The sequence below is a fragment of the Crocodylus porosus genome, unplaced genomic scaffold (assembly GCF_001723895.1).
Source record: "Crocodylus porosus isolate Cpor-Errol unplaced genomic scaffold, CroPor_comp1, whole genome shotgun sequence".
Lineage (NCBI taxonomy): Eukaryota > Metazoa > Chordata > Crocodylia > Crocodylidae > Crocodylus > Crocodylus porosus.
This window is the reverse complement of record NW_017728943.1, coordinates 65,811,968-65,824,389: the sequence shown is the minus strand read 5'-3', so window position 1 is coordinate 65,824,389 and position 12,422 is coordinate 65,811,968. Positions and strand designations below refer to the sequence as shown.

General features: G+C 40.2%; 1 protein-coding gene across 2 annotated transcripts in view; it reads left to right on the top strand.

The window, feature by feature from the left end:
• The window catches only part of GPATCH2 (G-patch domain containing 2), a 211,755-nt gene that overhangs the window by 21,965 nt on the left and 177,368 nt on the right, over nt 1-12,422 (top strand). For both annotated transcript variants that reach the window (XM_019549481.1, XM_019549482.1), the window contains exons 2-3: nt 2,369-3,082; nt 9,597-9,658. In XM_019549481.1, coding sequence (XP_019405026.1) covers nt 2,369-3,082; nt 9,597-9,658 — 776 coding nt within the window. The remainder of the gene's footprint in view (nt 1-2,368; nt 3,083-9,596; nt 9,659-12,422) is intronic.

The window sequence follows — 12,422 nt, the reverse complement described above, 5'->3', positions numbered from 1 at the left end:
AACCTGTTGCTAAGCTCCGGCGGGGCAGGGGCCTTGGTGCGGCGGGCCTTGGGGCCCTTGACCACCTTGTGAACCTCTTTTGAACATCTGACTTGTTAAGTTACTGACCATATTTTCACTGCATGTTAACAGGCATAATGTAATAATGAGCAGCAACTCCTCCTGTTAGCACATGAAAAAAGATGCTGACAATATTTTGGTGTGAAAATGTGGTTAGTTTTTGATAGCTTCTCCCAGGTGTTCAGGAATTGGTGTTTGTATATAGGTTTTTTTTCTTAATTAAGTTTGCAATGCATACGGATGAACTTATTTAAATATACTGGGTGACAAATATGCTAGACGGTAGTGAAAGGTAGCTTTAGGCTATAGTAAAATTCTTGCTTCCTGACTACACAGTGCGTCTCTGTTTTAGATATCCTGATTTCTTTTCTGGTCAGATCCTAGTAGACAACTTTGCCTTGAATCTTATAGAATTTGGAGAGTGGTCTCTGTCAACTAAATCTCATTCTATTATCTCAGTATTTTAAAATATATAAAGAGACAAAATTTAGTAAGACAGAACTGGTCACTATTTTTTTAATATATATTTCTTTAAAAAAATATAACAACAAGGTTGTCATAGAATGATTATCTCTTGATGCTCCCTAAATGCCAAAATGGAGCTGAGGCATTATTTCTGTAAGGAATATACAGTACTGGTTTATTCTGAAATCTTCTGTTCCTTGGGCTTACCCCCCGCCAGCTACACACACACCCTCTAAGAATTAGGCCCCCTCTACACATAAAGTAAAGGCGGAATGGGCTCTAATGCACAACCACACAATCATACCTCCTCCATGCCACATGTGCACAGCAAGAGGCATGATTGTGGGGCCATGCATTAGATCCCATCTCACCTTATTGCTGGTGCAGAGGGGAGCTCAATTCCAGGCTTCCCTTAAACCACCAAGAAGCAAGCTCTCACATCTGAAACCCCCCTCAGGAGCTTCTAGCAGCTGGTATGCTCCATGCACCCCCGGGCCTTCAGGATTGTGGCTGCCATGATTTTGCAGGCTCAAGAGTGTGCGAAAGCCCTGGGCCTGGTTGATCATGGTGGACGAGCCTGCTTCATGCACCCCCAAGCCTAGGAGACTGCAGCAGCTACAGGGTCAGGGCTCTCATGTGCCCTCAGGATAGTTCAGTGATGATGTATAGGGGGTGCACAGGTGTGCATGTGAACCCCGTGAGAGCGCTGGAGCACCCCCTTGCAGCTAGCACTCCCTGCTTAGGTGAGAGGTGGGGGGAGGGGGTAGGCAGGAGCGCCAGTGCCCTCCCCCCCCCCCCGTGAGTGCCATCTGGGGAGTGGGGGCACCAGGAAGAGCGCTGCTGGCACTTCCAGGTGCCCTGCTTGTGCTGCCTGGCCGGTCGGGGGAGGCACATGCTGCCCCTGACTCAGGAGGTACCAGTTGCCCATGGGATAGCTGTGCCTCCCAACTGCTGAAATCCAGTTAGATCCCAGCCCCCACCATCCTCAGCTGGGGGGTTGTGAGTCCCCGTGCTGCTGGGGCCCGGATTTGGCAACCACTGGAACTGAGAGTCCCAAGCGGTTGCAGGGCTCATGGCCCAGACTGGACAAGGCACACCCTTTTGTCTGGAAGCCCCATCAGCTAATGGGGCTCCCAGCCACAGGACCCTGCTACAGGTGCAAATTAAACCTCAGTAGCAACCAACTGTAAAGTTAGGACACATTTTCGAGGTCTAACTTTATAGTTGGTTACAGCTTTTTATGGCCTGATAAGTACTTTGCATGTGTAGCTCATCTCCAAGTAATTGCTCAGTTAACCAGTTAATTTTGTGATCCCTGTAATGTCTAGAGTGGGACTTAGTGTATCATGTTGACATTTAGGTAGTATCAACAGACAATTATATTTTGACAATTTTTACCCTAATGGCAACTTCTAAACTGCTCCATAATATACACTGTTCAGTTTCTACTCTGTATATTTAGAGTATGTTCACTTGGCTACAGTTATATTGACAAGTTATAACCTGTTTTCACACCAGCAGACTAAACCCCTGATAATGAGGCAGTAATTTTACTTTTAAACAATATTAGTAGGACCACAAAAATATAAATTTCTGTTGTCATTGAGATGGAAATTGGGTGAGAGAGAGAGGGGGGAGAGACCTAATACACCTGGCAAAAAATATATAAAATTAGCTGTTTTTTATCTTTCAATTGCTTTATAAAACCTGGCATTAAAACTAGCTTTCAGTGACTCTAGTATTGACCTATAAAATGGGTTATTGAATTTGATACATACCACTTTTTCACTGTTCAAAAGCAGTAATCATTTATTTATTGTATTCTTTCCCTCTGCAAATGTAGGCATTTCAGTAAGACTATGGAGGAGCTAGTTCACGATCTGGTCTCAGCACTGGAGGAAAGTTCAGAACAAGCCAGAGGAGGTTTTGCTGATACTGGAGATCATTCTCGTAGTGTGTCTTGTCTTCTAAAACGTCAGGCAAGAAAAAGGAGGGGTCGGAAAAGACGTTCATTTACCACCCATCATCCTTGGGAGACTGGTCACTGTTTAAGTGAAGGTTCTGATTCCAGTCCAGAAGAACTGAGTAAAGACTACAGAGAGAATCATGCTAATAAGAAAGACCACAGTGACTCTGATGACCAGCTGTTGGTTGCTAAACGGAGGCCTTCTTCAAACTTAAATAATGTTAGAGGCAAAAGACCTCTATGGCATGAATCAGATCTGGCTATGGACAGTTTAGGAAACAGAACCTTGCGTAGGAGAAGAAAAGTGAAACGCATGGCAATAGATCCACCACCAGAAGTTGCAAGTACGCTGACATTGACCCAGCAGCAGGATAACATCAGGGATCAAGAAATGGACAGTGACAACAGATTTTACCAACATCAAGAGTTTGCCAAGAGCAAAGTGAAAAAAAGAAAAATAGCTGCAACTAGACAAGGACCAGAAATCTTGGATGAAGGAGTAGTCATAGAAAATGAAGAAGTGAACCAGGCAAATAAAGAAAAAATGGAGTATGAAGAGCAAAAGGGCTCAGATGAGAACATGAGTGACAGGTTGTGTGTTATCTCTCTTTTGTACCAAATGAAAGTTTTTTGTTTTATTTTTCTTCACAGTGAAGGTATTGGCAAGCTTTGATTCCTTTATTCCAGATGTTTTAAAATACAATCTATAACAATCATTTTTTTAATCAGTAAATTCTAGGAGTCTTTCCTTACTCAGTAATACTACTTCAGATGTTGTACAGTGTCAAATCGCTTGGTTGAAATACCATGCAAGGGGAAGCCTGATAAGTGACAGGATAGCAACAAAACAAATACTTACTTCAAGGGAAAATCCCTACAAATCACTTCAGAATTAAGGAAATTGAGTTGATCATTGTTTTTATCCTAGGTATGTCAACTAGTGACAGTTTTCAGTCAGTTTCGTGCAAGGTAATTGATTAGCTCAGATTTTCTAACTTCTAGGTACTGGTAGTATGGTTGGTTTTGCTATACATCAGAAGGTTATCAGTGTTTAGATGCACCAGTTACACAGTCTGTGCCTGTGTCATGGGCATAAAAAGTCTGCAGGTTGCTGAGAGTACACATCATTTACGAAATGCAAAAACCAATTTACAGTTCAGAAACACCTGAGCTTGCCATTAGAAAAATGGGGGAATGATGACCCTCTGGCAGTGTGCCTCATCCATCCATTCCAGACAGCAGGCATGCCACAATGGTAATTGTTTCCAAAGTACTATTTTGACAACAGAGAAAGGTGTAAGTCATTTTTCCACAACATACAAGTGATGTTACCTGCAGGGTCTGATGAGCCCGATCATGTGCATAAGATTTTGAACGCATAAATATCAGCAGGGAAACTCCTATTAAAACATAAGTTCTGGCCAGTCTTATGGCTTGACAGCAACAACATTCCCACTTGGTAGTAGCTGTCTTATCTTTTGAAGTGCGTTGATTTTTTTTGTGCTTATTAGGCACTCAGTTTAAATGCAGATATCACATACATACATAGATGCTTGCCAAGGGGAAGATGATAACTTATTTATTCAATAACTGAAGTATTGTTAAATGACTAACTCCAGTTATTGAATAATTGTGAAGGAAAAAAAAGTACTATATACTTTTGTGGTCTGCTTCCTAAGAACTGTTGACAGTTTAAATTGCCATATGAATCCCAAGTCACATATTTATAGAAAAGAATTTTCCCTCCCCCCTATTATCTTTAAAATTGCATTGGACCAAAAGCAGTCCTTACTGGGCCCTTTGTGATTGAAATTCATTCAGGGTTCACTATGTCTGTCCTGTTTGCTTGTAAACTGTTATGGTCTTGAATTTTAACTGTCATTTTAAAATGCCTTAAAATGTACCATGCAAAGGTACAAATACTACAAGGATAGGGTTACCATACATTCAGGTTTTCCCAGATATGTCCTGTTTTTGAGTCCTCCCATCTCTATCCGAGGGTTGTTTTTTTTTTTAAATATCAGCAAATGTCTGGGCAGCGAGGGAAAGTGATTAGAGGCATGGCAGGCAGGTAAGAGAGAGTGTGTGTGTATGTGTGCGCATGGCACTAGGGCTGCAGCAGGGCAGGGAGATGGTGAAAGGGGGTGGGGGGAAGGGGACTGTGGGTTGAGAGTGAGGCGTGTCAGTAGGGACAGGGGTGCTGCAGGTTGGGGCACCAGCATGGTCTGGGGGGCAGGATACAGGGGCAGCAATAGGGCTGTGGCTTGGGAGTGAGGGGCAAGGGCAGGACACGAGCATATCACTGCCCCCCCACCCTACTTCATTCTGCTGTTTTCTTCTGGGTTGTGTTTCAAACGGCAGGAATCAGAGTGTGGGTGTAGGGGAAATGCATTTTTTAAAATGTCGCTGCAAAACCGCGACATTTATCAAAGGTGTTAAGATGTGTCACCTAACAGCTTTTACCTCACACTTTCAATTTAATTGAATTTGGTGTTGTGGCATAGACTAGAAGCCCTGTGCCCTGGCACTGTTTTCCTAAACCTTCAGCAAAACTTTGACTTAAAAAGACCTCAGCTGCTAGCAGGTATCTTTCCCTTGCCCTCCCTTTTCCCACCCTCCAACCCCTTCTCTCCACTCCTTCCACCTGGTTTAATTAAAAGTCCTAGCTTCTAGCAAAATATAATATTCCTCAAAAGTATTATCACTGCTTGGCTCCACCACCTTATCCCACTGGAGGAACAAGTAGTAGTAAGTTTCTGCTACTAGCATGTAATAGCAGATAAAAATATTACCCTAAAAGTCTATGAGATGTAAAATAGTGAATTACTTAAAACACCTTGGGTTAGATTCATTTAGGGAAATGAAACGCAGAATAAAAATGCACAGGGTAAATGAAAATGAGTACCTGTATGTTTGTATCTACACAGTGCTTTGAAAAGTCTCTTTATAAATTCTAACCTAAACTCTCAGCAGCAAAGATTTTTTTTTTTAATCAATCCAAATACGTAAACCTAAAAAAGGAGTAAAATACCTCAGCTTTTTAAGCTATAATCAGATAGGCCTGGGTAAGGTTTAAAGTATTTTTTAATGTAATATTTTTGCTGCATTACTGAAACTGCACAGTTAAAATGTTAAGTCAGAAAATAAAGGAAATATAACTAATGATCTCTAGACTTTTAACTGTAAGCCTTTAATACTTCAGCAATGGGGCAGTGGTAGAAGAAAGAACCCTCTAGCTTTTAAAATGTCAGTGTTTAAATGATTCCATTGAGGCTGCTCACTGATGATTAGGGTTTAGGGAGTCAGCTTTGTTTGTTGCCTCATAATAGTTGTCTGTAAGGTTGACTTTTAAAGGGTCACTAAAAATAAATAATAACAAAATACATGTGTCATACTTTGCTTCATTGATGTATATTACAGCAATGAAGGCTTTACGGTGCAGGAAATATCTTGCCAAGCATTTTGCCTGCTTGCTTTATTCTGTAGCAATATCAGGAATACTAAGGTCCTCCTTCCCCCTCTCCCCCACTTTTTTTCCCCTCCTGGTTGTTTTTGTTGGAGATAATTTTGGGAAGTGAGAATGTGAATTGTAAGCTTTTGCACATTAACTGAAGGAAGTAAGGGATGCCAAATCTTAGCCACTGACTTCCTTTCTCTATGTGTTTAATTAGGCATTTGTGTGATCGTTAAACTAGTTCAATGGAAATCTCTTCCTTTCTTAATTGCTTACTTGTAGAGTTTTGTGATGCTGTAATTTCATTTTAATTTCAAAGACCGTAATCTTCCAAGGTTCACATCTAGCATTCATAGAAAAGCCTTGTACTCCTGGATAAACTCCAACTTTCTTTATGACACAAAGTAAATAAAAAAGCATGGCTAGCATGCAACTTTTGTTGTGATGACAAGCTAGCTTTTATTAAAAAAAAAAAAATGAGTATGCAGTAAAGATGGATAGTCACGTTAAAATAATAGAATTAAAACTTACCATGCCAATCACCTTATTAATTTTCACTTGTTCCAATCCTCAAGACATAGTTTCTGAAGGATCTTCCTGTGCATAGATTCATTTGGATGCTTATCTTCCACACTTACAATTATCAGAGTCCTGCATCTGGAGAACCATGTACCCAACAGAAACAGTGTTTTTGGGACCATGAAAGAGGCTTGGCTGCATAACGTTAGCATTAAAAAATGGCCATTGGATGTACTTTCAAGAAACTTTCAAATGTTTATACGCTTCTCTTTGAACAGATCAAGAAGGTACACATCGATGAGGAGAAGAGAGTAAAATATTCATAAACTGGGGAATTATGTGGTGAGGAGAAGAATGTGTGGTTGTCATCTCTGTTTTCTCAAAATGCAGATGGCTGAAGGGATTTCCTACACCTAACCCCCCCCCCCATAAAAATGGAAAGAAAAAAGGAAATGCCCTTAGAGATATGAAGTTTCAGCCAAACAGCTATGAAGTTGTAGGATCTGTACAATTCTGAGGTTCGCGCACCTATCTACATCAGAATGTTAAAAGTAAAAATGGGATACTAGGATGGGCATAGGTTTATAGTATTCTAATATTCAAGCTCTGACCTTCTGCTTTAAAGATCACTTTACTCATGTAGCTCATGAGGTTTGTTGTCATCTTTGTATTTGGGTTAGATATCCAGGTTAAGAACTTAAGTCCCTTAGGTTCCTTCTCATTGTACAGGTAAAAGCTCAATGGGATCTAATGCGCGATCCACACAGTCACACCTCCTGCTGTGCCACATGCATGGCAGGAGGTGGCATTGTGGGATTGCACATTAAATCCCATCACACTTTATTGCTGGTGCAGGGGAGCCCAATGGTGGGCTCCCCCTGGCCCAGCAAAAAGCAAGCTCCTGCAGCTGGAAGCCCTTGCAGCTCCCATGAGTCCCTGTGCAGCTGCCACAATCTCCCATTCCCAGGGGTGAGTGAAGCCCTGCAGGCTGGGATATCACTGCAGCTGCAGTCTTCCAACCCTGGGTGTTTTACCCATCCCTAAGGCTGGGAGATCATGGCAGCTGTGATCTTCCTGCCCTGGTGCTGGAAGACTGTGTCAGCTATAAACTCTCAGTCCTGGGGCTAAGAGATCATAGCCTCCCCCTGGGTCCTGGCATGGGAGGTACATTGCCAGGACCCAGCATCTGCAGCTGCTGGAGCTGAGAGTTCCCCTAGTTGCAAGATTCCCAGCCTTGGCTGGGGAGACAGGGCTGCCACTGGGAAGACCCTGCTACAAATTCAAATTAAAGCTCAGTAGCAACCAGCTATAAAGGTATTACACATTTTTGAGGTCTAACTTTATAGCTGGTTGGAGCTTTTTATGGTGTGTTAAGTACTTTGCATGTGTAGCCAGTTTCCAGATAATTGTGCAATTAACCAGTTAATTGCATGATACCTGTAAAGTGTAGACAGGGCCTTATAATTGTCTTGCAGATAAACGATGGAGTGTAAGTGTGTAAAATAAGAATATGTTCAAGCAGAAGGTACAACAGAAAACTTCTCTTCTTGTACAGCTCTGCCTATACTTTTAAGAATGGGACAGGTGCCTCAGCAAACCGCTGTATCACTTCCACACATGTCCCAATTTCAAACTGTTAGAACACCTCCAAAGGAAGATGCAGATTACCATGAGCTTGGGAAGGGTGGCATATAAACTGAATGACTGAATAAATAAATAAATAAATAAATAGACAAGCCCTTAAATGTTTACTGCCCAGGACAAATAAACAATTTCAAGTTTATTTTTATGAGACTGGGATTAGGGGGAAAAAACAACGCCTTGTCTCTTCCTTAATTTTCTAAGTAATATAATTCATTTTAGACCTGAAAAATAGTTAAAGCACCTAAGTTGGAAAGAAACAAGATCCAAATTGACCATATGAATAAACGTACGGAAATTCAACACTGAATTTATATCATTTGAAATATGTGAACTAGTGTTTTTTTTTTATGTGAGGGGTGCCTCCTGAAATAGGAAAAAATAGTTATTTAACTTCCATTTGTATAATGTATGTACTACATTAAAAATAAACCTGACATACATACCATTTCCCTGAATCAGTTTGTGAGCTGTTGTAATTTTAAAAAGTTTCCCCCTATTTCATTGGTGGTAAACTAAAGGATATATTATCGCAAGAATTGGTGCCTTAGAAGTATAATATTTTTAAGTATAAAATATTGTACTATGTATATAATATAAAATAATGAGACAAAACATCTTTGTCAAATGAGAGGTATGTGTGTGTGTACACACACTTGATCTTTGCTGTATTTTAAATATAGGAGACAATTTTTAAGACTTTTAATTTTACCAAATAGTGTGATTTACATTGGGTTCAACAAAAAGAAAACAATTCCTCTCTTCCTCCCTGGCTTCAAATTTATTTATAGAAGTGTTTATATATTGTGAATAACTATATAAACGCGTTCTTGTTTATAAGGCCATGTCAGAAGTTACAGAAAAGTAAATCGTAACTTGCATTTTCTTTTGCTGTCATGATCATATTCATTCTTCCCAGGGTGACCTTTCCTTTGATTTAATAGATTTCATTGTTGTAAACTTTTTTCTTTCTCTCCGAGTAATGTAGTTGTAGTGAATCCTTAAGCAATGCATTTTCCAGAGTATTTGCAAATGTTGTTAAGAAAAGTAATTCCATCTCCACACACTTGTATTTCATGTGCTGAAGAAAGGCTTAGACTGCTTTTGATTGAGATTTTTCCCATTTTATTGAGCAGTGGTGTTCTAGGATCAAGCTGAATTGCACAGCATAAGAAAGGAGCAGTGAGCATTTGATGGAAGCAGATAATAAAATGCATCAATTGTGTCAGCACCTCGTTGCAGTCGCATCTGGCTTACTGTCAGGGTCCCATTAGATTCCTGTGGTTTTATGTACCAAAAATAATATGCTCTGTAGTTAATGGAACTAGGATATTTGCAGTTTGATTTAAAAAAAAATCATCTTATTTTCTATCAGATCTTTTGTTGAGCTTAAGTTCTATCTGAGCATAGCCTTGTCACTTCAAAATTTTACGACTGAGAGAGCAATTGTTCTTTTGATCTGTTTTTCTTTCTTTTTTTTCCTTATTACAGTGAATCCAGTAGCCTGAGCAGCAGTGATGCTGGTTTGTTTACCAATGATGAGGGAAGACAAGGTAGTGATGTATTTTTTTTTTTCTCCAACTTATCAGTCTAAATTCTATAAGAATTGCAAGTTAGTAGGTTGATGACTGTTCCAGTTGTTTTAATGTTCTTCATAACAAGTTGAAGGTATAACTTGCTTCTGCTTTCTTAAACATTATAGAATGGTGTTCTGTCTCCACAACCTAAAATTGTTAAATCCCGTGTTTCTCTGAAAGCTTGTATATAAAGCTCATATTAGGTAGTTTTTCTGAGCAATTTACATTATCCTTTGTATTAAAATAAATACATCCAAGACAAATATGGGAAAAGTACAAAAGTAACTAAATTTACAGAACTTTTCATTGACTGAAAACTTATTCTCTGAAAAAAGTAATTGAGGTCAGTGTCTCTTTGCCATCCCAGAATGATAAAATGTGAAAAACCAGTGACATGTAGAGGCATTCCCTTTCTGCAATGCATTACTTATACATCTGAAATTTACCTTTTTATGGACAGCATGATCAGGTCTGTATTTTTTTTGGTGTGAAGACTTAAGCTTTTCACAGTGGTTTGTACTATATCTTTGCAATCATCTGCAGAAATTACTTGTTTCATTTTCTTTTCCCAGTTATATTTCTGTAAAGGTACACTACATTCCTGTTTTGTTCTTTAATCAAAGAAATCTGATTATCTAGCAATTTCCTGGACCTGTCTGCTAGTGGCCCTGCATTATGGTTATGGTTTTGTAAATATCTGCCCTGTGCAATAAAAGATATTTGTGTTTCAGCATATATTTTTATGTAACTGATACCAAAAAGCACCTACTTCTTTTAAATGATGTTTCCACAACCTAAAATTGTTAAATCCCTGTATGTTTTTGATGAGTAAATGGCAACTTTAATAATATAACGTTACTTTTTTCAATCTGTATTGGTGTGGTTTGATTTTTTGGGGGGGGGAATTACAGTTATAAGGAGATATAACTAACATTAGGAAGACTAGATTTCTATTTTGTTAGAGCTGTAGTTTTTCTTATTTTCTGTTTCAGTTTGATTCTTGAAATTTGTACCTTTTTCTATATGTGTGTTTCTAGTAGAATGTCTTGGTTTTAAAATTGGATTCTTAAAAAATAGTTAAAATTATGTATTGTTCTTTTGCATAGAAAAGGTAAGCCAGAAGTTTGCTGTTTTTTACCTTATATTTTGCGAATTAATTATTTTGATGATTTATTTATTTATTTTTACTTTATTTATTTATTTTTTACTCTGAATCTAATTTAATGCCATGGAGTCTTTTAGTTCGGAAGAATGTTATTGTTTCCATTTTAGACTCATTTAAATTTGCTGATGATTGGTATTTCCAAGTCTCCTGTTAGTGTCAAAGTTATTGTTTTGTGTCCTTTAACTTTTTGTTTTAGGTAACTTTGAATTGATGTTTAAAATTTTGGAAACAGACAATAAAACTTTGTCTATATAAAATGTAACTATTAAGAATGTCCCTTACTTACAATACTGTAGCACTTAGGAGCTGTAGGTATGGCCATGGCCCTTCTTTGCTAAAGAAAAAACACTGTTTCTATCCCAAAGAGATTATACGGTAAATATTGGCAAGAGACGAGCTGTATACAGGCAGATGCGGAATTGCAAGGAAACAGTGCTGGCTGTCTCAGCAAATCAGTGGTCTAACAATTGTCAGGCCTTTTGTAAGTACCAAGGAGAAGAAGAATTTTAAGGAGGAATTTGGAGAAATATACTGAGCTTAGGTGCTTCGCGGGAGCTCCTTTCATACCTGAGAGGGAAATGGGAGGAAAAAGTACAAAGGCACTTCTTGAAAATCAGCATGTTATTATGCATCAGCTGAAGGCAGGAGTTAACATATCTAAGACTAGAAATAGATGTCACCAAATGAAATGGATCAGCTTTGCTGCAGTGTGTCAAAGCACACAGATCATCCTCTTCACTGGGCAAAACACACATCACCCCTTGTCCCTGTCCCCACCCCCTTTTGATCGTGTGAGACAAGAGGCAATATGACCTCCTCACTTTTCCCACCTAGTCAGACCCAGAAAAATGTGGTTTTCCCCACTGAGCCAGAGCCTTTTCCTTGTGTTGGCAGAGAAATGAGTGGCTGGCCAGGGAAAAGCCCCACTTCCCCACTCAGCCATGACTGGATGGAGAAGAACTTTACCCTGCCCTGCCAGACCTGGGCTACAGGTCTGGCTGAGCAGGGAAAGCACCACAGAGGTAACAGAAGTCTGCCAAAATAAAGCAACAGATTCTCTTACTACCTTTATTGTGCCACTGATTTTCCTTTCATGTGGCACAAGAATGGGTTTCAGCATCTATTTAAGGGATGGGCAAAATATGGCCTGTGGGCCAGAACTAGCCCTCCATCCGGCCCTGGCCCAAGTGCAGGGGGCAGCCTGGGCCATGGTGCATGTGGCCAGTTCCACCATTCCTGGGCATGCAGTAGGGCAGGGGCAGTGTGGCATGGTGCCTAGACTCCACTTCTCAGCAGCCCTAGCAACAGCTCCTTCTGGCTGCTGCCAGACCTGGCTCCACTGCCTAGGCAACCCTGGCCCATCTGCCCTGCATCCACCACCGTGGGTGCCAGACAGAGTAGGTGGACAGGGTCTCCATGAAAACCAGCTGGGATCCCCACAGGTGGGCAGGGTATGGAAGTGGGGTAGATGGGGGCTGGGATCATCGGACGGTGAGAGTGCAGAGCCAGAGCACAGGGCAGATCCACTATCCATACCCCACACATCCCTGCCATGTGGGAAGCAGGTAGCACCTC